At 41.4% G+C, this 26,440-nt stretch overlaps 2 protein-coding genes and 1 long non-coding RNA gene across 3 annotated transcripts in view; 2 read left to right on the top strand and 1 right to left on the bottom strand.

The window, feature by feature from the left end:
* Window positions 1-11,159, bottom strand: part of LOC120858442 — an 86,467-nt gene extending 75,308 nt beyond the window's left edge. Inside the window, exon 1 of the long non-coding RNA XR_005719866.1 lies at window positions 10,995-11,159. This is a non-coding gene — a long non-coding RNA (uncharacterized LOC120858442). The remainder of the gene's footprint in view (window positions 1-10,994) is intronic.
* A 356-nt stretch (window positions 11,160-11,515) lies between these two features.
* Window positions 11,516-13,555, top strand: MYF6 (myogenic factor 6). Its single transcript, XM_040234500.1, has 3 exons — window positions 11,516-12,135; window positions 12,427-12,517; window positions 12,734-13,555. The coding sequence occupies exons 1-3, from the start codon at window positions 11,617-11,619 to the stop codon at window positions 12,850-12,852; spliced, it is 729 nt and encodes a 242-aa protein (XP_040090434.1). The 5' UTR covers window positions 11,516-11,616; the 3' UTR covers window positions 12,853-13,555.
* Window positions 13,556-20,580: 7,025 nt separating this feature from the next.
* On the top strand, window positions 20,581-24,794 carry MYF5 (myogenic factor 5). The gene is made up of 3 exons (XM_040234498.1): window positions 20,581-21,232; window positions 22,101-22,176; window positions 22,583-24,794. The coding sequence occupies exons 1-3, from the start codon at window positions 20,732-20,734 to the stop codon at window positions 22,771-22,773; spliced, it is 768 nt and encodes a 255-aa protein (XP_040090432.1). The 5' UTR covers window positions 20,581-20,731; the 3' UTR covers window positions 22,774-24,794.
* Window positions 24,795-26,440: the final 1,646 nt, after the last annotated feature.

Genomic DNA, 26,440 nt, shown 5'->3' with positions numbered 1-26,440 from the left:
TTTGATTTTCAAAACGTTGTGAGTTGTTTCATAAAAAGAGTAGATTCTGATAGAAGCCAAGTGGTCAATTCTGAACTCCGAATGATTTTATAACCCTACATTTCCCCTTCTAGCTTTTCCTTTTCCTCTCCCCTCTCTCCCTCTCTCCCTCTCCTTCCTCCTCTGGCTCCATTATTTGTCTTTATTCTAGATAGACTATTAAAAGCCCCAGAGCCCCAGAAAAGTCTTGCGGCCCACTTCTGAAAGTAGAGCTAAATTACTGCACCCTCAGGAAATCTCACACTAATCTTATAAGATTGTGCTTCATTTTTTCTTGTGGTTGAAGTTATTGCTAAGATAATGCATTTATAAAACATTTTAAGTAACACACCTCTGCCAAAAATAGTATTATAGTATTATCATATGTCCAAAAGCTGATTTTAATCATCACTTTAATCTTCAAAAGATAACTTATTCCATAGAGAAGACTGGGATTTTCTTCAAAGTCAGAAAAAAAAAATAAGCTTTTTAGTGAATTGGAATGAATAAGATTAAAGAAAAAATTCTGCTCTGGGAGCATTAGAAAGCTATATAAAATACCAAACACTCCAAGAAGTAAAAATAAAGTTTGAAACATAAGAAGTCTAGCTGTTGTAGAATCATGTAGGGAACATTAACGAATGAATAGCTTGAAATTACTTGGTTAAAGCGGCATATGTTCTTAGTGTTATTACATCGTAAGATGAAACAAAATCTGAAAGATTAAACCATGTTCACTGATTTGAATACAAAGGTAAAATAAAAGAATCAAATATCGCATTCCACTTATCTTTAAGCATAGCAGCCACACACACAAAGATTTGCTACCTTCTGGAAAACATCAAATACAAACATTTCCAGGAACAGAACAACAGACTGGTAAAGTGTAAAGTATCCCTTGATTCTTGCATTCCTTCTTGGTGACGTGCTGTTTCTCACTAACCCAAAACAAAAAGACACACAAGAAAAGAACTTGCACCACAGAAAAGTCATACAGTCAGTCCCACTTCATTTTATTACAAAACAAATACTGTACTCTTCTACAGCCATTCCTTCTATTATTCATTTTTATGCTCTTTAATAGTCAAAGTACTGGGGGTTTCCCAATCATGAATAGAAATTAGCAAGGTTGTTCGTATTTCACAAGGGGCTACAAAAATCATTCTCTGTTTCCTGGTTCTGTGAGTCCTTCCAATCATGGCAGGGAAATGACCTCCCTCACACAATGTGTGCAAACACACCTCCCAATTGGAAAAAAAAAAAAAAAATCTGTAAATTAGAGACCTATTGGACCCAGTCAGGTTGGGTGTGTGGAACAGTGCAAGTTAGGAAAAAAAGCACTGGCATGGATTTGCCTGATATCAAGCCCATTCAGTCTTTCTGGAGAGAACTAACTGATTCTGTTCTTTTGACTTTTTAAGGGCTCAGCTGAAGTCTCCCTCGGTGAGAGTGGAAATGAAACAGATGGTAAACTACACTAATGACTCTGAGACACACTTGCAGGCTCTGGTGTTGTACCGTCTCCTGAACACGGAAAGAATAGTCAACAAAGAGCTGTACCAGAAGAGTTTGCAAAACCGTAAATTGCCACAACAGCTGAGAGAATCGTCCTATTGAAAGGAAATTAATGAGCGAGTGTCAAAATGGGCAGTTGGTGTCAACTCCTAGAGGATTTGAAAGTGAGAAGTGGACTTGAGGAAACCATGTTAATAGAGACCTGGTTTGTATAAAAAGAAAATCATACTTCACCAAATATCCATCATAAGAGTCATGCTTGTCACAATTCACATTAGTCTGTGTTTTGAGAAAAGAATGCTTTCTTAAGGGCTATGTAAGCACCTTACCTTGTTGAGCTCCAAAAGCATATGATCATCTGTTTCCTTGAAAACAAATTTAGAAAGAAATTCTATGCTCAGCTGATGTGGTAATTCTTGGAACAAAACATACCCACCATTTTTTTTTTAAAGGAATCTTTCAAGCCCAAACTATTTTTTTTTAACAACTTTCCAAAAGAAGCAAAGAACAAGAGATGGTAAATGGCAAATAGAAATTAGAGATTATGAAATTTTTATAAAGAGAGATTTATGTTAAAGAATTCAAAGAAATTAGGCAAGATACTAGAAAATATCAAGCAACAGCAATTCTATTAATATTTGAAAACATGTAAAGAACTATTCTGAAAGGAGCTATAATATGTACTTGCTGCTACTTAAGAATATTCAATCCTACCATAGAGTATAAGAGAGTAGATGAAACTAAATATAAAAGCAAATGATTGATAAAACAGATTACAGACAAAGTGAGTACACACTATGCTTGTCAACATAGAAAGGGCTGGAGGGCCAATTAAGTATCAAACAACCAAATGTGCCTGGGAAACCCGGTATTCAAGAAGTCTTAAAATGACTACTTATTGGTGAAATCCAGTTTGGTCCACATAATCTGCTAGCTGCCCAGTAGATATAGTAGATACAGCTCCCTATAGGCAAGCTGTAGTTTTGACTAGGTATATAGAGCATCCGTGTATTTGTTCAGACACCTGCTATCTGGTGAAATTCCTTGCTCATCCTCAATTCTGGTCCTTGCACTGGTCTACTGGGCAGACTGAAGGGGAAGGAAGAAAGACAGGACATAAATGCATTGTGTAGGCTTCCCAGATGGCCCTAGTGGTGAAGAATCCACCTGCCAATGCAGGAGACATAAGAGATGTGGGTTCAGTCTCCCGGTTGAGAAGATCCCCTGGAGGAGGGCATGGCAACCCACTCCAGTATTCTTGCCTGGGAAATCCCATGGACAGAGGAGTCTGGTGGGCTACAGTCCATGGGGTTGCAAGGAATCAGACATGACTGAAGCGACTTCGCACACACACGCACATACGCATTGTGTAACTCAAGACTTGGATGGTAAGGTCTCTCCACCCCACCTTTACCCTGTTGTAAGTGCGCTAAACTATGCTGTCTTTCTCTTTCCTTCTTACTGTGTATATTTTAAGTAAGCAATAGGCCATGGGTTTCAAGCATTTGAATTTGAGCAGCAATTTCATGACCTCTGGGACAGGCTGCCTGTATATGGCACTGTACGTGGAAAATACCATTGCATCATTCTTTCCCAATGGGTCAACACAGGTCCAAATCTCAGCCAACAGCTATCCACAGTACCTCTTTTGGTCACTAGAAAAACGGAAGTTATCCAACGGGTGGACAGATAAACACTGAACGGTCCTCTAAGTTAACTTGCCCTTAGATTTTTCTTTTCCATTGCAGACTACTCTTCTATTGGGCACTGTAAGGAGACTCAGAATAAGGACTTCTTTTTGTTTATATAAATCAATTTATGAGCTGTAAGAGGTGCTCTAAGAGCCAGAATGTAGTTAATAAGCATGTGATTTGGGGAGAGTAATTTCTCATTGTTTTATTCCCTTTTTAAAATGGAGATAAACATATTGGCAAAACATTGTGAAATGAAGTGAAAGTCACTCATTCGTGTCTGACTCTTTGTGACCTCATGGACTATATAGTCCATGGAATTCTCCAGGCCAGAATACTGGAGTAGGTAGCCTTTCCCTTCTCCAGGGGATATTTCCAACCCAGGAATCAAACTGGGGTCTCCTGCATTGCAGGCAGATTCTTTATCAACTGAGCTATAGGGGAGCCCAAAACATTGTGATATATAATGAAATCATTTATCTAAAGTGCTTCAACACAGGAATTGCCACTTCTTTTTTTTAAAAAAATTGACTAATGGCTACAACTTTACAAAATAAATTATATATAGTTACTCTTTATGCTATACTGTAAAAGTACAAATCCTGGAATATTACAGTGTCAAACAGTTTTTAATCTCATATAGTTTATACTTACACAGAAAAAAAATTTAATTACTTAATAAAAAGATTGTGCTAACATTGTGAAATTATATAGCATGGCTTTTCCAATCACAACACCTAGCCCAGATCTTGAAATTAGGGAAGACAAAACTTAACATGATTAATTTTTATGTGACTAGTAACACACTGAAATAATTCCTGTACTTAAAAAGCACCAGGTTATGTACAATTTAAACATTTGATCACTTTTGGCATGCTTCTGCTACTTACCATCCTAAAAGCTAACATGTATTTATCTCAAGGTGAGATGTCTGAACTTCTGAAAAAGTGTGAAATGTGTGTGTACGTCTGATTAAACAACTGCTTTTTTCCAAACCGGTAGAGAAACTTTATGGGATAAATGTGTTTGTACAGTGGTGACTATTTGTCACAGTAGGCTCTGACATAGGCTTTAAAGCACCAACTATTTTGGACAATATGTCATAACCAGCCAGTTGGAGGGCAGTAACAAAATACTTGGCTAACCATTCTATACTAGAGACATCTGTTTAGCTTAGCAAGCTGGTAACACCAGACCCTACTATAATTTGGATCATCTGAAGATCACAATCATTTAGTTTTTGAAAGATGTAAACAACATTGAAAGGCCATTCCATATATCTTAGACATTTTAATCAGTTATTATGAAGCATCATGAAAAAAAGTTTATGATTATATAAACTACTAAGTTTAAGTGAAAAAGACCATATATACATGATATTATATTTATATTCTTAAAATTATTTAATATAAAATTTATATTATATAATATTACATCATATAAAATTTTTGGCCATATATAGGACAAAAAAAAACCAAAGTATGATTTATTGAGGCGAGCAGTAGATGGGTGATTTTCCTTTTCTTCAATCAAGTGAAATAATATCGGTTTGTATTGTTTACTGTGTGCTGGACACTGTATATTAGTTGCTTATTAACATTGTTTTAATCATTAAAACCACCTTATAAGGTAATATTATTTCCATCTTATGGACTGCTGCTGCTGCTGCTGCTAAGTCGTGTCAGTCATGTCTGACTCTGTGTGACCCCATAGACGGCAGCCCACCAGGCTCCCCCGTCCCTGGGATTCTCCAGGCAAGAACACTGGAGTAGGGTGCCATTTCCTTCTCCAATGCATGAAAGTGAAAATTGAAAGTGAAGTTGCTCAGCTGTGCCCGACTCCTAGAGACCCCATGGACTGCAGCCTACTAGGCTCCTCCATCCATGGGATTTTCCAGGCAGGAGTATTGGAGTGGGGTGCCATTGCCTTCTCCCTTTTATGGACTAGCTGAGACTTAAGTTAAAACTACTTGCCCAAGGTCAAATATTAGAGAGAGCTGAGTGGCAGAGCTGAGTCTAGAACTTATGTCTAACATCAAATCCCATACTTGTAATCACTATAATTCTCTTTAAAGAAAAAAGTCTATACATCCTGTACACTGTTCATTGCTCATATCTATGAATAGATTCTACCCATCTATCCTGGATAGACACTTACAGCTTGTTCTGATTTGCCTGGGGATTTCCCAGGCTTAGTCCCGAAAGCAGGACCTTCAGTGTACTTGTCCTAAGCAAACCTTCCCCAGTTGGCAACCCACAGGGTGGGAACACTTAACCTAGGAACATTGTAATGTTTCACAAATATTGCTCCAAGATCCCTCAATCTGAGTGAAGACAGGGAGTGTGCAGAATTATCAAGGAAACTTCATTTTGTAAGCACCAAGGAATGAGTGTTTCTGGGGTAGAGGAGAAACACTCCTATTTATTGTCTCTTTTCCTAGATGTTGTGCCTAGAAAATAAATGAGCTGCAGCTTCTTTCAGTAGCCCTTTGTGTATAGTGCATGAACTGAACACAGCTTTTTGCGGAAATTGTGTTCTATATGGGGGTTGAGAGCAAACAGTAAAAAAATTAATTTCTTGAAACATCTGAAGAGCAGCCTTTCTGGTTCCTCTCTGCTTGTCTTAGACACATTTCTTCAGAGCTGCTTGTAAAAGGCTGCTGCCCAGCCCAGCTTTTCTCTGCCCAACTTCTCATTGCCACTATCTGGAGGTTGCAGGGGTTTTGCCTTTAGGACAAATGGAGAAAGTGGCGTCAACACAGACACACTATCATGTGTAAAACAGATAGCTCTGAGAAGTTGCTCTGTAACCCAGGGAGCCCAGCCTGGTGCTCTGTGATGACTTAGATGAGTGAGATAGGGGAAGGGGAGAGAGGCTGACCAGAGAGGGAATCTATGTATAATTATCACTAATTCACGCTGTTGTACAGCAGAAACCAACACACTGTAAAGCTATTTTCCTCCAATTCAAAAAAAAAAAAATGTTTATAACTACAAATAAAATCCCTATTGAATTTTTTTTTAAAAAGCTTCCCTTCTCCTCTGCGTGGTTTGCCCCCCCGCCCCCCACCACCTTGTCCTCAGCAGTAACTCGAACGTTCCGTAAGTCTACATGTAAGCTATATTTACCACGGTGTTTGGGAATCTCTGGGCACAAACTGTCTGAAGATTAGGTAAATTACAGGTGCCCGGGCTCATGTTACTCATTTAGCAGCCACAAGTTGAGAGCATTAATCTGCCTCTTCTGAATTTTCCCTTTCAGTCAGCGGCCCTTCCTCTTCTTTAGGGCCACTCCCTGGCCTTGCTAGCTGACCCTTCTTCTCCCCACAGGCTGGACTCCATGCCGTTCATTCTCTTCCTCTCCTTCTCCTCCTCCTCCAGCCCCTCTTTCTTCTATTCCCTTTCCTCGTCTTTCTTTCCGCTGCTGAAAAAGTATAATTATTTTCTTTCCGGCCCTCAGTTCTGCTTTCTCAGCTATAACAGAATCTGCTTTTTTGAACCCGGTCTCACTGCCTCAGTGGACCTGAGTTTGAGCAAACTAGGGAGACGGTGACAGACAGGGGAGCCTGGTGTGCGACAGGCCACGGGGTCGCCAAGAGTCACCGAACGACAAATGAAACAGTCTGGCCAAAGTCCCCGGGTATAAGCCACCAAAACCTCTTCATCAGCTTCTGACTGATGCTGTGTCTGCTTCTTCCCTGAACTTCCTCCCACTGTCACCACATCCCTAATCACCAGCTCTGTTAAAAATCTTCAAATCTGCTCCCTAGAAACACCAACCCCACATCTTAGGAACTTCCCAGACCATTCCATCCATTCGTGACAGATTCTTCATTGTTACACACTCATAAGAAACCACATTCTCTTCCTCCAATTTCCTAGTCACTTGCGTAATTTTTTAAAAATCAGAGTCTGTCCCCCTAGTCAACCAGAAATTTGTTGAGGGCATAAATACACGAAACACAATTACTGGAGTCACTAGTGCTAATAGTCCCTGGCGGCTCAGACGGTAAAGAATCTGCCAGCAGTACAGGAGACCTGGGTTGGATCCCTGGGTCAGGAAGATCCCACTGTGAAGGAAACAGCAACCCACTCCAGTGTTCTTGCCTGGAGAACCCCATGGACGGAGGAGCCTGGCTGGCTACAGTCCATGGGGTCGCCAAGAGTTGGACACAACTGAGCAACTAATACTAGTGCTAATATTTTCACTTCTGTTACACAATTAACACAAATAAATCCCTAAATTTATCCTAAACATCTGTCTAAACCGATCTGCATACTTCAATTAATTCCCTTTGGCTATTTCAATCAGAAGCGGTATGAATTGGGAAGGAAGGAAATTAACATTTTTGAATGCCCACTCCATAATATGGACTCAACATATATTTTTCCATTTTATGCTAACAACAAATCTATGATGTATGTATTATATATGCCATTTGATCTCTTTTAAAACAAGCCTGGAATGTATAATTATGAATGGCTAGAACTTAGTTTCCGACTTATCTGAGACTCTGCTTTGCCACCAGATACAACACCTTCCCAAAGGCTCGCAGTGGAAACCCACTGTTGGATGGGCCAACTATAATCCTTTTCCTCCTACACTTTTTCACAGAGAGGAAAAGCTGGACATATTCAAGATTTTGTGGAGATGATGGGAAGAAAATGCATTTACAAATAACTAAGCATGAAATAAGAATAATTTGAAAACTATTTGAAAACTCTCAATTCTATCACTAACTGACTTTCACATTTTGTTATGAACTCTAGGCCCCTGAAGTGACTTATTGATATTTAATTTTATGATTCTCTTATTATTTACTTTTCTCATAATTAAAAAATGCACTTGAACTATCTAACACTTGGAGGATAAACCCATTTTGACCACTTGTCGAGATCTGTGTCTCCCATGTTGTACTGAGAAATAATGTAATTGCAATTACAGGCATCTCACATTCTGTAAACAGTTTGAGTTCCAAGAGTTCACTAGTTGGTTGTTTGGAATCATTGTGTATTTTCCCATTACCTAATCTAATAAAAAGTGGTTATTTCCCAAGTTGGCATTTCCTTTTTTCTCTCTTCCCATCCCTACCTCAGCCCTCAAAACAACAAAAAAGGGACAAATCTGTTTGAACAAGGTGAATAACAAGACTAATATTATTGGCCTGAATTCTAGAGAATGTTGTTAAAGGGGTTTTGTAATTTAATAAGAAATGACAATTCAGTAGTGATAGCTGAATTCACACAAAGAAATGCTACTCCTATCTGGAAGCTGCTATTGATTAGCACCCCACAGCTTTTTCCTCTTCTTTCTAGAATCTTCTCTGTCTATATTTTGAATTCACTGTTTCTCCAGTGGTGATATTTACATAAGGGAAAAATATAGGAGAAAGTGCACTTCCATATTCTTTAGTAGGTTCATGATGCATAGACTGTCTCAGATCTGCCCAAAACGTCTTAAAATCAGAGGTAAGTCTGAGAATCGTTATCACCTTACACGTTGCTTCTATCATCCAAGCAACAAAATTCTGAGAAGCAATATTTTTCTAACCTCATTTTTTCTGTAAACCTAATTGCAGTAATAAAAAGACTTTTCTTTTATGGGTATGCAACATTTTTGAAGTGATTTTGCATTTTTAAAAATTTTATCCTGACATTTGAGAATATGATTTCTTTGCCATTATGTACTTTACGGGTGAAAAACCGAGAATTTGAGATATTGCTGCTGCTGCTGCTGCTGCTGCTAAGTCGCTTCAGTCGTGTCCAACTCTGTGCGACCCCATAGACGGCAGCCCACCAGGCTCTGCCATCCCTGGGATTCTCCAGGTAAGAACATTGGAGTGGGTTGCCATTTCCTTCTCCAATGCATGAAAGTGAAAAGTGAAAGTGAAGTCACTGAGTCGTGTCCAACTCTCAGCGACCCCATGGACTGCAGCCCACCAGGCTCCTCCGTCCGTGGGATTTTCCGGGCAAGAGTACTGGAGTGGGGGGCCATTGCCTTCTCCTATTTGAGATATTAGGTTGACTAAGTTCTCAGAGGCCCAAAGTAATTGTGATCTAGACCTTCTACACCCCAATTCAAGTGCTATTTCTATTTTTTTAATTGTTAGTCAATCTCACTCACCCTTCTAAATTCCATCTCCATAAGAAAAGGGATCATTTTTCACTGCTTTATTCTTGGCACCCAAGATACTATCTGGCACTCAGTAAGTAACTCAAAAATGTTGAATAAATGAATTTCAAATATCATTTTCTCAATAATCTTAGCAATAATGCTATATAATTTTACTGCTTAAAATGACTTTTAAAATTGTCTTCTCGCTAGAAGATGCAGCACAGAGTCAAGTTAAGAGCATAGGGTAATTTTCCATAATATATTCAAGGCTATTCCATGAATTCTTGGAGCTTCCAATCTGTAGTCTCTACTGCTGGTATTAGCAACCAGGGGACTGGCAGAAATAGGAGAAACTGCACAAAAGTATTAGATTCTTACTCTTCCCTGTACTTCCTACTTTTTTAAAAACTGAAAAATGGTTCTCATACTTCATAAGGAATATACAGCTGCACAATATCAAAAATGTAAAAACAGCATAAAATGGCAAAACTCAACATCTTGGGTCTATGGCTTGATAGGAAAATATGAAGATTTATCTTCTGGAGTAAGCAACTTAACTCAAAAATGTAACTAGTTTCTACATTGTCTGACCATTGAGTCCAAGGACATTGTTTTCAGCCTATTCATTAAAAAAAAATGAAATCATATTGAGCATAGCCTATAATTATCACTGCTTGGGGTAGAAGAAGAAGATATTATGTTTCCATCTGGTTTTTCAGGCACTGACTCTAATGGCCAAAACCAGAGGTGACTGTCATCCCAAAGGCAATTTATAGCTGGAAAGAGTCTTCCAGAGCTCTGGGAAAGAAAGGAAAGGGAAGAGAAAAGGAAAGGGTATAACAAAATAAAACAATTTCAATAGGAGGAAAAATTATCTGCCACAGCTGTGCTTCATTTCCTTCATAAGAAATGGTCTTAGCCTTGACACAGCCTTATGCTTTCCATGATAACTAATGTTCATCAAGCAGCTAATGTAAGGTTATATGCTTCACACGCATGGGATCAGTTAATCGAATTGTCCCCAAAATTCCATAAGGCAACCACTGTTATCTTAAGAGAAATCGAAACCTAGTATTACCTAGGCACACAGAAATAGAAAGTAACTTAGCTAGGACTTGAAGGGACTTCTTTGGAACTTAGGGGCCTTGCACTTCATCCTTATCTTGTACTGCCTCCCCAGCCACCATACTTGTGTGCACTGAACCACAGGCAAGCTGCAGTTAAACACACTCTTCCTTGGTTTGCGTCTTCGTTGCTACCTTTCTCAACTGAATCCTACGAAACAACTTATCTGGCATCAAAGGGTGCCAAGAAAGCAAATGAAAAAGCTGTGAGCACACAGTGTAGAATAGGAGCCTTAACAGAGGAAACTTAGAGTGCCACACTGAATACTGGAATATCAAATAGCTATGAGTCTTATTTCCACTAAAACTATTACTCAAGAGACATTATTACATTCATTGCATCCTCATCCTCAGTCCCACCCCTTACCTTTTAGGTACTACTGGTCCACCATGGAGGGGTATGGAATTTGGATCTTACGTTGCCACCCTCCAGAAAAAGATAGCCAAGGAAGGAATCTGAGCACCCTCTAGCCACCCCTTCCAGCTCCCAAACTGTCATACAACCTTAGTAAAAGAGAGGAAAGAGATTTACCTGCTGCTATGGAGGCTGAAGCCTGAAAGTCATGTATAACCTTGGAAGGACTGTAATGGTTTTATCACAGGAATAGCATCTTTTTGAGAGGCAGGAGAGAGAAAAGAGCTGAACCACTCTGCAAATATTAACCAAGCTATTTTGGAGCAATAGCTATTGCCTTTGAAATCTTTCATCATGGGTCTATACTTAGAATTCAGATGAGCCTGGGGGAGGGGAACAGTGCAGTGTTAATCCCCAGTTGTTTTGAACTTGTCCTGTAAGCAGGTTAGCCTCTAAAGTGTCCCAAATTGAAGTGTTCGATGCTTTGTTTAAATTTAGCAGTCTATGTATTTTGTTTTAACCTGTCCTGCATACAGGTTGTTACATCATTCTGAAGGTGACACTTCTCAGTTTTCTTTCAAACTAGAAGTTCTAGAGAGCACTGGCTGTAATCACATTGAGAGACTGATGCTCCATGACAGCTAAAAGTTGGATTGAGTTTCAGGAGCTACTATATATAAAGCTGGGGCGACTTATGTCACCGCACTAATTAAATGCCATCTGGGTAACCACCCAGAACCTTCTGGGTTTTTGAGCCCATCACCCCGTTCAGACCAAGTCAGAGGCCAAGGAAGAGAACATGATGATGGACCTTTTTGAAACTGGCTCCTATTTCTTCTACTTGGACGGGGAAAATGTTACCCTGCAGCCCTTAGAAGTGGCAGAGGGCTCCCCTCTGTATCCAGGGAGTGATGGTACCCTGTCGCCCTGCCAGGACCAAATGCCCCCAGAAGCCGGGAGCGACAGCAGCGGAGAGGAACATGTCCTGGCGCCCCCAGGCCTGCAGCCTCCCCACTGCCCCGGCCAATGTCTGATCTGGGCTTGTAAGACCTGCAAGAGAAAATCTGCCCCCACCGACCGGCGGAAGGCCGCCACCCTGCGCGAGAGGCGGCGGCTCAAGAAAATCAACGAGGCCTTCGAGGCACTGAAGCGACGGACTGTGGCCAACCCCAACCAGAGGCTGCCCAAGGTGGAGATTCTGCGGAGCGCCATTAACTACATCGAGCGGTTGCAGGACCTGCTGCACCGGCTGGATCAGCAGGACAAAATGCAGGAGTTAGGGGTGGACCCCTTCAGCTACCGACCCAAGCAAGAAAATGTGAGCCCAGATGCTGCCGCCGGGGCCGGGGAACGGATAGGCTGATTAGGTGCCTTCCTCGGGGCCTTAACCTCCAGCTGCTCCGTCTCCGTTCCCGGCCCCCTTCTCGCCCGCCCCTCCCGCTCCCTCTCTAATGAACCCCCGGTGACCCGTGAACACGGGGTGCCTGCAAGAGGCAGGAAATTCGTACCCGGCCTGAGGAAACAGGGGAGACACCCCCACCAACGGCCCCCTAACCCACCCCCGGAACCCATGTTTCTTGACTAATCTGCTGCCTCGGTTTTCCTCCAGCTTGAGGGTGCGGATTTCCTGCGCACCTGCAGCTCCCAGTGGCCAAGTGTTTCGGATCATTCCAGGGGGCTCGTGATAACTGCCAAGGAAGGTAAAGTAAAAGGGCATAGGGCTGCTAGAGAAACTGCCGGGAGGGGGCTGGGGAGCTCTCTGGGGGTAGAAAGCAATGCTCGGAGCCGAGCGGGAACCGGGATGTGCCCTGCGAACTGGCGCTCCCAACGCGGGGACCGCGCCTCGCTCGGGGAGCAGGGCTGCCTTCCCTTCCATGGGGAGTATGTTTATGTGTCTGTGTGTTTTCTGCTCCCAGGAGGGACAAGCATTGATTCATCGGCCTCGAGTAGCCTTCGATGCCTCTCTTCCATCGTGGACAGCATTTCCTCGGAGGAACACAAACTCCCCTGCGTGGAGGAGGTGGTAGAGAAGTAACTCAGTGGTCCGGACGTTCTCCACGGAGCAGGAAGATCCCACCCTCCCTGCTTCGCCTAATCCTTTAGATCACGTTACGTTAATATTTAGGAAGCCAGACCCAGGAGTTTATGATAGGGAAGGAGACATATTCACAAAGAAACTTTTTGGAAACTGCTGTGCACGCTCGGATGAAAGAGCCTTTCGGCTTTGGGCTTGTATCTCGGGAACCGCGAGTGGCTTAGATCTAGCGGTTTTACTTTTCGTTTGGTTGGTTTTGTAATTTATTTACTTTCGTTATGGTGGTCCTTTTGTGCCATGCCATGTTCAGAAGAAGTCCATTCCTGTTTAAAGCAAAGTGGGAACGTTGCATCTAAATGTTAGTGGTATTGAATGTATTTTTGTAAATAACATTAGTACTTTCATTTTTTATGTAAACCTAAGAAATATATTTTAAATGTGGAGTGACATATTGTATATAAAATGTGCGAGGATCCTGGTATTGTAATATTAAAAGATAAGTTTCTATATGAACAAAAGTTGGTCTAATTTGATTCAGCTGAAAAAAAAATATGTGTAGAGGGCATAAATAAAGGCGAACCACATTTTAATTTAGACACCACCCAAACCCATTTATTTGGGTGTTTACCTATGGGTCGATTTAAAAGGAGGAAAATGGGTTGCTTTCCTGTGTCTGAATTAAACTGTTCACTTTTCTGTCTCATGTAGATCTCACATTTGTTGTTAGAAGTGAAGACCATTCGGAAAGAATCCGTCCTTTTCCCTTTTATCAACATCCCGTTTCTTCTTTTAGTTAAAACACAGAGCCCTTTACCTGGAGATCTGAGTGAGATTTACTTTTTCAAAATTAACAACTGAATCCTTCAATCCAAGAAAGTCTCATCCTGACAAGAAATAACCACACACACCAAAAAAAAAAAAAAAAAAAAAAATCAGCTAATTTTGCCCCAATTACTTTCCCTCTTTGACACTTCAGGCAGCGCCCTTCCTGAGGAAGCATTCATATGGTGTACCAAGGACTGCCCTGGGCTCTAAGCAAGGTCTCTGATCCCTGCCTGGTTTTCTTGAACTAGACTGGTGGCTTGAAGACTGGAGTATCCCCTAGGCCTCTTGTGGTTTGAGTTTGTTTTCCAAATAGAAAGATAAAAGAAGGGGGACGATCTGTCTCCTGAGGGCGGGTAGGCGTCTTTGATGGAAGGTTGCTTCCAGAGAGGTAAGGGTTAACTGGCGGAGGGCAAAAGACCACAACACACGTGAAACCTCTTAGCTGGACTAAACAGCGAAGCCCCAGAGAGGCCTGAAGCCCCAGGAGCTCCTCACAGTGAGGGTTTTACAACGTGGGCCAGGTTTGTTTATCCTGTAACCTCAGGAAGAAACGACCACCAAGAATCGCAGTGGGAAGCAAAGCCTAGGAGGCGGGCAAGTCATTGCTTCGGAATCGCTACTTCTCCCTCTCATTCTGTAGATGGCACTTTCACTCCCTCCTCCTCCTCCCTTAACTGCTTCCTTTCCTCTTTTTCTCCACAGCTATTGTCCATTTCAAAAATGTGAAAAATCAAATCGAACTCAGCATTCCCTAGCCCAACCTTGCTACCCAATGCCCCAGCCTGGACCTTGACGCCCACCGCACAAGTCCCAGATGCCGCCGCAGACCGCGCCCCCTGCAGGCAAGAAGCAGTATCTTGCCCTTTTAGCATTTCAAAGGGCCTCTGCCTGGGTATAACAGTTAGGCAAATTTCTGGGCGCATGAATAATTCCAGTTTCTCCTAAAATACTTTTAAAATGTAGAAAGCTACATAGAAGAAACTGATCTGGACATATGATCCCTCTCAAAACTGTGAAAGCAGCAGGTGGGAGGGTGAGTGGAGGCAAACTGCTGAACGTCTGTGGGCTGATAACTGAATTGAATCGTTGGTGCTCCTCTCTTTGTCCTGTTTCCTCATTATATAATTCCTGGGGTTGTGAAGGTTCACTGTGAAGTCTTTAACCAAAATGGATCACAAAATAAACATTAAATGTTAGCTGTTTTTATTTTTCATTAGTAACTAGATTTACCATCAAGAAGCTTTTCTTCCACTAAAAGTCACAGTTCCTTCAGAATTAGTTGTCTAAATTCTTTTCAGGCTCTGGCTGGGATAGTATTAATAACAATGAGACCAACAGCCGGATGAATGAACCATTCCTAACACTTTACCTATTAACTCATATAATCCTACAAAGATCTGTGAGAGAAGTCCTGCTGTTATTTCTTATTATGAGAAAAGGATACTTTGGAGCAGGGAGAGGTTCTTCCTCTCTGGCAGAGAGCCAGGATTTTGAGCCAGTCAACAACAATGGCTTCCAACTTGCTCCCTTAATCGTTTATGTATCATGAAAGAGAAGCCTTGAGAAAGAAGATACATTTATGGTCTGTAGGATAATTTGACTGAATTTGATAACTGTTTTTCAAAAGCTCTTTCCCGAGAGTAATTAGCTAGTAAACTCCGAATTAGAGAAGTCATTTAATTAAAATGTATGTGGTCAAGCATTGCAAATTATCTAATCTGAACACATGTGAATGAGAATGTCTTGATTGTATGTATTCCTCTTAATCATGCTTTTTATGTATCTATGATTTTTCTGAGAATAGTGATTTCCTAATATATATATATGGTATATATACATATGTATATATACATGCACACTCTATATTTTAGAAAATCAGATTCATGCCACAACTGAAATAAGATATCATAACCAAGCAGGTAAACTCATTTAACTTTATAATTACACATATATTTATAATAAGATTTGTGTTATAAGCTGCTCAGCAGCAGAATGTTTTTTATCAGTTCATGGACTTTACTTGCTGATAGATTTTATTTGGTCTTTGCAAACCAAATCCTCTTTATCTTTCTTAGTTGAGTAACCTGAGAAATTGTTTGGAATAAGTTTGCCTATAGAAAGTCTCTTCATTAAATAGAGCAAATATTTCCCAAAGACTTCATGTGACCTCCACTGCTGCAACTGACATGGTAGGCTTCCCAATGAATCCTTGATGTGTTTGCAATTAAAATGTTTTTATTTGATATTAATGATGGTAATCTTGACTAAGGCCAAAGCCAAAACAAACAGGGCTGTGGAAACAGAAAATCAAGATGTTAATAACTCGGTAAAGATAAGCAATTTGAGATTTAAACTGAGCCTCATTTCAGAGGTTATTAAGTATAAAATAACAAGTGATTTTCTCTTATATGTTACCAAAGAAATAATCTGTAGAACATCAGATGTTAGCTTTCTTAAACTAACTTTAATCATCACACCTGGATCATTGAATTTCAAGCCTGAACATAGTGGAAATACCCTTTGTCTAAAGAACTCTTTTTTTTTTTTCCAGACTCTTTCATATGATTTGGGGGTGGAGGTATGATGCTAAAAATCAGTGATCCCAACTCCTCTTGAGACTGGTAGAGAAGTCTTGGGTTGCTATAGTGACCTTCACCCTTAAGACATTTAAATTCAAAGTTAGAATTTATCCATCTGTGCTTTTCTCTTAGTAATATTTTGTCCCTTTTATTCATCTCAAAACTTTCCTCCTACAACACCTTATCTGGAAAAAATATTTTAAAAAATTTTAGTTTAAACTTTGACTGTCTCATCTCCAAATCTAATGCATTTGTAAATTAGCAATAACACGGTGTTTCCTTAAAGAGCCAGCTAGCCATCAAGGCATTTCTCCAACAGACTCCTCCAGCCACTCCCTTAGAGTCAGCAGTGTTACAAAAGATGACCCTCCTTCCTAGAGGTTTCACTCTGAAAAAGCAATTTTTTGCAAGCCTAGTTCACAGTCAGCCTGAGAGATGGAATGCCTATACCATGTGCTGGAACAAAGACAAGGCTGCAAGGACTGCCTACTTTCTCTACTCTCAAGGCTGCTTAAAGTCCTTACTTAGGCCTTTGATCTCTCCTGGGAGTCTTCGAACTAGGCAGAGGCCGATGTCTTCTTCAGCTGTCTTCTCCACAAATTCTTCCAGCAGCTTTGGCAGGTACTAATGTGTTTACTTAGGTGTGCCTGGTTCCCGGAACTAATAGTGGTTTGAAATTGTTTGGCACATTGTTATGTCAAATATAATAAGTAAAATTTCAAGAACAACTTCCATTATCCAGGAGTTGATAAGGGTCTCAGATAGGGGCAGAAGTGAGTTGAAATGAACTTATCTTCCTATGTGTATTTAATTTCTCCTGCTGAGAGAAACACAGAGAATTTTCAATCATGCAGAATTCCTAGGGTGGGCAACTTTTACTAGAAAAGGAAGCTCTGAGCATCATTTTGCTGGTGTGGTCTGTCCATCAACACTAGGATTGTTGCCATAATGCTCAAACTAAAATAGGCTCTCAAAAAAAAAAAAAAAAGTTGATGATTACTTAAAGGTCTTTGCAATTAAAACCTGCTCGTAAGTCTAAACTGTAAGAAAATTAAGTATGTGTTTATTTTGCTTCAGAATGTAAAATAACACAAAAATTTAAAAACCATTATATCTGCTTCATCAGAGTCTTGGTGAGCATTTATTTATATGAGCCAGCTGGGCTGACTTTTCCTCTCATCTTCTGCCTACTGTGATATTTTCCTAGCAAAGTCAGTGGTGGAACATGGAAGACATCCACGTGAAGAAATAGGGTAAAACAGATTGTATTTTCATTCTTTTCTATGAGAAGCAAAAGCCAATATGGTCTGATTTTGAGAAGAGGCCACCCTCTTCTCTTGAGTAGAAGAGCAATGGTTAAAAAAGTCAATTTTAATGTTTTTTAATACTTCTCTGTTCAATTCACACACACACACACAAAACAACCTGTTTTTGTCTTACTCAGTTTCCAATTTTCCCCTCCCATGGTCTCTCCTGGGAAAAGAACAGGGGAGTTATCTCCTGATTTGGGGGGCCGAGGCATCTCTGAATGCGATGGCTTCCTACCTTCTTTGTAGCCTGCTTCCTATTTTTTGATCCCTTTCTCCTCGAGCCCCTGACAGAGGTCTCAAAGTTTTGTCTCGGTTTTTAACTTTGGTGCTCTGAGATCCTCTTTTCAGCGCTTAGGTCCCAAGGGTCCTCAACCCTGGACCCTTGCCCGCCGCAGCAAGTTCCATTAAGCCGCCCGGCGCTTGTGTTTTCTCGGCTTCTTTAGTTCTACTGGCCCGCGGCACTCTGGTAAATTTGTTTTGAGATCACCTTACCAAAGACAGCCTTAACCTCTGGTTCCTGACAGGGCCTCCTGAGTGACAGCGTCTTCTCAGGCCGGGAGCCGAGGGAAAGCTCCCCGGACCTGCGTTTGCGAGTGTCTGCTCAGGAGCGCTAACGGCGCGCACGGAGCCCGAACTAATTGGAGAAGGAAACGAATGGAATTCACCTCTAGGAGCTCAAGCCCTCCCGAAGCAATGCCTAGTTTCCAATTCTGTGTGACCTGGGGCAAATGACTTCCTCCCCGAGCTTGGCTACCTTCTTTTAATAATGGGTCCAGTTACAGTTGCCACAGAATTGCTGGAAGTCATAACTGAGTGCATACATAGCAAGTGCTGGGAACAGTGCTTCCCAAGAGAAAACTCTTCATAATTGTTTGCTTACAAATATCCCATGCTTAACAACTTTGGGGACAAAGCACGTTAGGTGCCTTGTGGAAAGAAATTGCCTGAAAGACAAGCCAGAAGCATAACTTCTATCTTCCACTTAAACTTGAAGGAGCAAATTTATTTGTGCCCAAACCTTCAGTTTGCACACAGGTCTGTATTAGCTTTGGCCAGCGTGTGACAGACTACATAGCCAAAGAAAGTGCTACTATCGCTGTTGACCAGAACCTGTGGTGCCTGGCTGAGAATTTCTGGATGAGAATAGCTACCCACTACTGTGCTTCTGAGGTCGCAACATGCACGCTTTGGAATGTTTCCACTCCCCTGGATGGGTCCTTTAGAACTCAGTTCTTTTACCTGGTGTAGCCCTGGGTACCTATTCATTTCAAAGGCATCTACTTGTTAACAGTTCTAAAAATAAGGTGCAGATGAATTCCCACTGCCCAATTAAGCTGTCCATTGGTATGAAAAGGAGCCAGATTTTCAAGGGTTGGGGTGGTGATGGTGGTGGTGGAGGTTGTGTCTTTGTCTTGGAGGTGACAGAACTTCGGAAAGGGGACAGCTGCAGGCACGTTTGTAGCAAACTTCGGTGACTGACATTCTCCTACCCCTGATTTTTGGGGGCCTTCACTTTGGAGAGCAGATTTCACCTTGAGAAAGTTAATACTTCTTTGGCCCCTGAAGATGGGGAAATCTGCCTTCCAGGGTTGCTTTCGGGAAATAATTTTAGAAAAATGAAATAGAAAAGAAGGCCTCCTCAGCCCCTGTTAATTCGGAGTCACAGTTTACTGGACTGTGACCCAAGATCAAGGTGCGAACTCGCTTCTTTTAATGAGTCCAGAAGCCTGGTCCAAAACCTCAGAATATTCAAGTCTATTTGTGTAGACCCTGAAGTAATAGTTTTTTTCCCATATATAAAAACTATCCTCTCCCCACCCCCAACAGCAAGTGATTTTGATAGTGAGTTAAGCCAGGGTGGAGGAGGGTTGACAAAAGCTGATTAATGGTTCACTGTCACTTAAATGGAAGCCCTCCCCTCCCGCCTTCTAGCCACGAAGTTTCAAAGACCCTGCTGTGATTGCTTTTCTGTAAGGCTTTTGTCGCCAAAGTGTGTGAAGTTACTCCGGTCGAAGGAGTTGGAAATTTTACACGAGCCAAGAAAGATTGCCCTGCCGGCAGCTGGGACGCATCTGTAACGGTGTTAGTTTGCCTGAAAGCAGAAAATTAGCGACCCCGAAGCCCAGCTTGGCTGTTTAGACTGTGGAAATGACAGGGCGGGGCAGAAAGAGGGAGAAGGGAGACGAGCCCCTGGGAAGGAGTTCATCTCTAAAAGCTGGTTTCTTAGAACACAAATCTTAGAGACGCAGTCAGGGTGGATCTTCCGCCTGCGCAGGTCCATCACAGGAGGAGGCGCTCAACAAACAGGCGCAGAAGCGGGAAAGAGAGGAAGCCAGGTGTGTTCCTGGTCACCTGGCCCTCCTGTGCCCACGCCCTTCAGATGAGCAGAGAGAAAACTCAGAGCGAGCTGTTTTTGGAGAAAAGGAACCTCCCAGGTTACCCCCAATAACACAAAGCCTACATAATGGCGATCTGATGAGAAACAAAACAGATTTTTAAAAAGTGCCACTTGAAGTTTTTAGCAGCTGTTATTTGGCCTACTGGCTGAAACAATTCCTGACACCACTAAAGTTCACGAAAAAGAGAACTACCTGGAAATAAAGTTGATCCCTCACGTCTCAGATTGGGAAGGCGGGTCCGCTTTTGGTGTCAACTGAAATGGGGAGCTCTATTTACCGATTTTCTTTTTAAATGTGAGAGCAATTGTATGAAGTTGGATTTCCTTCGTTCCTTTTGTCTGTGACACCCTCTAAGTGTCCCTTGGTTTAGGTAATCTAAAGAGTGCAAGTAAGCGGATTGGGGAGCCATCACCTCCGCCCCAGCAGAAACGCAGTAAAACCATTAGCGTCAAAAGGGGCAGTAAACAGCAAACTGTCTCTAGAGAAAAGGCGGAGGTTTGCCCAGACAGCCCTGGCGGGGGTTGCGGTGGGATATGCTAATAGTGCGGGGCCACAGGGGCCGGCCTCCCTCCCCCAAGAATATATAAAGAGCCCCAGCCCCAGCGCGGCAGACCCAGGCCGCCAGGCGTCTGCCCTTGTTAATTACCAGAGACACGGACCAGAGAGCTCGGCCAGGGATTTCCCTGCCCTCAGCGGCGCCAGGCTCCGGTTTCTTCCCTATCTATCTCGCTGCTGTCCAGGCCCACCCCCTGCCTCTCTGCAGACGATGGACATGATGGACGGCTGCCAGTTCTCGCCCTCTGAGTACTTCTACGACGGCTCCTGCATCCCATCCCCCGAGGGCGACTTCGGGGACGAGTTTGAGCCGCGAGTGGCTGCTTTCGGGGCTCACAAGGCAGACCTGCAAGGCTCAGACGAGGACGAGCACGTGCGAGCACCCACGGGCCACCACCAGGCCGGCCACTGCCTCATGTGGGCCTGCAAAGCATGCAAGAGGAAGTCCACCACCATGGATCGGCGGAAGGCGGCCACCATGCGCGAGCGGAGACGCCTGAAAAAGGTCAACCAGGCTTTCGACACGCTCAAGCGGTGCACTACGACCAACCCTAACCAGAGGCTGCCCAAGGTGGAGATCCTCAGGAATGCCATCCGCTACATTGAGAGTCTGCAGGAGCTGCTAAGGGAACAGGTGGAAAACTACTATAGCCTGCCGGGGCAGAGCTGTTCTGAGCCCACCAGCCCCACCTCAAGTTGCTCTGATGGCATGGTAAGAGATGGCTCTGTACCTGCTAGTACTTTCCCAACTTTTACAAAAATCCTTACATCTCATTTAGACCAGGTGTAGCAAACAGATATTCAGTGGTTATTGGTGGATAGTTGGGTATTGGGGGGTGGGGCGGGGCCGCCACATTTAGAAGAGAAGAGAGATGCCACATTTGGACTGATGCCAGCACACAGACAGCTGTTGAACATGATTTTGTCTTGACTTCCTACCTACTCTAGGTGCACACTGAAGGAGCAGGTTGTCACTTGAGATAGCTGGCTGTGAATGATCAGTCAGATGTTTCCTCCATTACTCAGTTTATTTCCAGTATATTGCCTTCTCCAATATACTACCAGTGGACCTTGACATACACTAACATCTAAAGGCAACTGTCTGAGGCCTCCCCTGCCCCACGGTTTGTAACTGAAGGGAGAAACAGAAAGAAATGCCTGCATGGCCCCAGCCCCTACTCTGCTGATGACTGGCTGAAAGTTGTTCATGCATTCTTTTCAGAGGGCGTTTGCTCCAACGCTGCCAGGTTTTAATGTGTTTCTGCCTTGGGAAAGTGTTCTCTCTCTGAATTAGTGTGGCTTCCTTCTACTCCAATCCATTTTGCATGGTTAACCCAGTGTACGCTGCTGCTGAATTCCACCCTCTTCTTTCTGCTGCCTCTCTCCTCTTCTCCAAGCACAGAGATTGACCTCAGTGCCCTCGCAATTGGTGAGGCTAGCCCTTCCTAAATCAAGGCAATAAAGGTGATTGAGAGTGGTCAGTTTATGGAGCTGGTGGGCAAGCACTGCCTCACCTGAGATCGGAGCACCTTTTGCCAAGACCCGAAAACAAACGCCTTCTTCTGTGTCTTTTATTATAGCCTGAATGTAACAGCCCTATCTGGTCCAGAAAGAGCAGCAGTTTTGACAGCGTCTACTGTCCTGATGTATCAAATGGTAAGAACCAGTGACTTCAGAGGAGTTTAAAGACCAGTTCAACTTCAGAATTTAGCCTATCAAAGTAGAGTCTGTTCTTCCATGCAGTACTGGGAAGAGAACAGAATGGTATTTATGGGGGGTTTGGCAGGGCAAAATAAACACATATCTTCTGCTCAAAATCCTCCTAACAGATACATCCATGCACATACACACAGATGTGAGCTTTTGCTTGAAATAGCACCCAGGTGCTTCTCCACTGTCCAACTTCATCCCCATGAATTGCTAGATATTTGTTGCAAATTTCTACCAGGCTTTCTGTGACCACCTGACCTTTGGGTTTCGAAGGAGCTGACCTACAGTTTAAGTGGCAGCATATGCAAGGATTTTTTTTTTTTTTTTAATGGTCTTCTCCTTGTGTCCTTAGTATATGCCACGGATAAAAGCTCCTTATCCAGCTTGGATTGCTTATCCAGCATAGTGGATCGGATCACCAACTCAGAGCAACCTGGATTGCCTCTCCAGGATCCAGCCTCTCTCTCCCCAGTTGCCAGCACCGATTCTCAGCCTGCAACTCCAGGGGCCTCTAGTTCCAGGCTCATTTATCATGTGCTATGAACTAAAAATCTAGATCAGTTCTGCCAGAAGGCCTATTACACAGGAGGAAGGAGGCACCAAAAATCCAAAAGCAAGACAACCTGTATATAAACATTTCTGTTCTGTTGTAAATTTGTAAATATTATCTTGCCACTTTATAAGAAAGTGTATTTAAAAAGTCACTATTGCAATTTATACTTTCTTTTTTTCTTCTTTTCCTTCATCTTTGCTTTAGATATATAGTTCCAATGATATTATTTCTTATAGGGGCCGTTCATCAAAGGTAGTTTGTTGCAATGCTTAACTTATATATTTTTATAAACATTGCTTATCAAAATATTACCTCTGATGTTTAGTGCTTTATTTTTTTTTCTTTAAAACATTAGAATAGATGTAAATCAGTTATAGGGAGTTTTAAATATATTTAACTGTTTTGCTTTTTCTCTTTAATCCTTTGATTTATATTGTGTTAAATAAAATATAACAATACTGCCTAATGGTATATATTTTAACATTTTCTTATAAGAAATACATTTTTAATCTAGGCACAAAATAGTACTTTGTGGATGGTTTCAAGACATAAGAGATTTTTGGAAACTCCACCATAAATAAAATTGTTTAAGTGAGGAAATATTTTGGTTTATGATTTTGTTAAAAGAACCCCCTAGTGGATTAGCAGTCATTGATATGGTGTCTTTAAGGTGGGGCTGAAAGTACTGAAACAGTCGGTTTTGTAGATAAATCTGAATAGCATCTCACGGACTCAGTTTTAGGTCCTGTTGGTATCACAGATGAAAATACCACATTTCTACTTCAAGCATATTTCAAAGGTGCCTGCTAACTAACATTTTTCTTTTATCTTAATGTTGTACCATATAACATAAAGTTGTGTGTATGTGGAGCAAAGGTAGAAGGTATTCAGGACAATAACAGATTTTTAAACAAAAAGAGTGTACAACATTACATCATTATAGTATCCATAGTACATTAGAAATCATGAGATAAGGTGATATATATCTATTTTCCTGAAAATATCTTGATACATTAGTATATTAATATTGTCAATAAAATATTTAAAGGTATTGAGCTGTTTTTTTCCTATCACTAAAGTGCTGGCATAAGAAAATTTACACAATGTATAGTAAAGTGAAGCAGACTCTAATTACTTTCTTCCTTTTCACAGACTTTTTTGTTTTATTAATTATATTTTATGATTCTGTGTTGTGTGTGCATGGTGGACATGTACCTTTTTGTTCATCACTTAAAAATCTCCTTTAGAAATGAATTGAGATGAAAATACAACAACTTAGTGGAAAATTAGGTAGTCAATCATTGGAATAATTCTCACAAGGTCATTACCTTTGAGAGAGATGAAAAGGAAATATCACTGAAGCATCTGAGTTGGCTGTTCATAGAGAGCAGATAAAGAGAACCGTCTTCTCCTCTAATCGGTTCCAAATTTCTAAGGGTTTGCAGTTACATGTATTCATCAGCCAAAGCGTATGAGCTCTGCTGGAGTTTGGCAGGTGTACTGTTCTCTGGAAGGTTTGCCCTCATTCTTGATATGATTTTCCTCCTGCTTGTCCAGTCACCAGAGTTAAAAGAATAGACATTATTCCATAAAGAAAAGGAGAGAAGACAGGCTGGGTTCAAAAAACACTGTAACCACTACCACTCTTAGCAGCATGCCCTGATACGGATGCTGACTCTTAGCACACAGGTAAGTCTTTCTTTATCCATGATTTGATCGTGTGCGGATTTGAAGTGGAAAGAATTCAAGAGGGCATTATAAAGATTCACACATAATTTCAATTTCAGTGTGAGTGATTCACTTATGTTAGACAGTGTCTCTTACTTCTATGAAGAAATTGGAAGTTTGTTGTTCCTAGTAGAGCCAGAAAAAAAGGAACTATCTAAAGACTCTTTTTTAAAAAAGTTCAATTTTAAAGCACATGACCATATTCTGTTGCATTTTTAAAAAGCGAGCAGAGAATCTATGTAATTTTTAATTCAAGTGAATAAAAATTAATTTTACTACCAAACCCCAGTTGCTTGCAAATGTATTTGATATTCTCCATTAATATAATAATGCCTCAAAGTATTTAGTTTTTCAGTGCTCTGGATTCAATACAGATGGTGATCAACGTATGATTAAAGATAACACTTTCCATGATAGCTTTGCTTAATTAATCTGATTTCCAGTGGACCAACAGTGAAGGCTGGTATCTGCCCAGTAAACAGCTCAGCACAACACACATCACAACCAGTCATATATACTTTTTGACAAGGGCCTTTGGGAAGTGGTTACAGTAATCCAGACCCAGAAAAACTTCCCTTCTCCAACAAAGTAGGGGAGAAGAGCAGAGAAACAGTGATAGTGACAAAATATTCAAGTAAGGACAGGATTTTGCCATCTGACAAATTCCTTGGAGTGAACAGGGGGGCTGCCACTAAGACTACATCAGACCCACCTCAGCGGGTGGAAAAAGTGCCACTAACAGTCAATTTATAGGAAAACAGGAAAATGTTCCCTTTCCCATTTGTAGTCTGATTGGGAGGGGGTTTTCTGGAAATAAGAGTCAAAAGAGATTCCTTTCTCCTTATGCCTAAGAAATGCAAGTTCACTGGGCTACACAGGAAAACTGAGTCCAGTGAGGTTATGGAAATTGGGAAGTACTATTTGGAAGCAAGCTGCTGTATAGATCAAGGTGTCTTGATTGCTCCTACTTTTTTTTCATTTGAAAAATGCAAGTCAGATAAAATTATTGGCTCTATTATAGCCCTAAATTCTTCTTTAAGGTGGCATTCCTAATCCGAGAGTGGTATTTCCTGAAATTCTCTATTTGAGGTTACAACAGTTACTAGATTAATGAAGTAATTCAATTCTCTGACTTTCGGAGGTGGTATTTCTGGGAATGGTATTAGAGTACAGCTATTTGTAACCAGAAAAGCCCTGCTCAAATGGCAAAGTACCCCTGAAAATATCACCACTGAATATTCCCACACTATCACAAAAAGCACAGAACATCAAATTTATTTCTTTAAGAATTCTGGTTTGATTTTAGTGGACTGATGATTTAATTGTTTAACACAGTACATTTGCTGAGCAAAGGATCTAAAATTTAATACAGGGTCTAAACTGGGTCTAAAATTATTAACGTATTGTTCTCCTTTTAATTTTACTTGCCACAATGATAGCTTATGATAACACTAATAGTTGTCACTAAAATTGTTATAGTATTAAAATCTTCTAAAAATAATCCATTGTAAAGGGAAAGCCAAATCTCACCTCCTTTTATGCTACTTCATTCCCTTCATTACAGATTAAGTGAACACTAATGATAAACCAGCAACTAAAAATTACTGAGTGTGTATTACCATGCAAATAAAGAGATAGAGGCTTATGGATTTTAATGTTTTCCCAAGAACACTCTATTTGGGCCTCTTCAAAGAACATACTCCAGGAGGCTCAGGTGGCAATCACAAGGCACCTTATGATCTAGCATGGAAAGTCCCAGAAAATTATGTCTATTGCATTCTTCTGGTCAAGAAAGTTACTAAAGTCAACCAAGAATCACTGAGAAGCAAAGTAAACTCCACTTTTAATGGAGGAAGTAGTAATGAATCTGTATCCATATTTAATCTACCATAATGACTAGGATATACTTGCAGTCACAATTTCATTACC

This window comes from Oryx dammah, unplaced genomic scaffold, assembly GCF_014754425.2.
Source record: "Oryx dammah isolate SB20612 unplaced genomic scaffold, SCBI_Odam_1.1 HiC_scaffold_29, whole genome shotgun sequence".
NCBI lineage: Eukaryota > Metazoa > Chordata > Mammalia > Artiodactyla > Bovidae > Oryx > Oryx dammah.
This window is presented reverse-complemented; position numbering and strand designations above follow the sequence as displayed.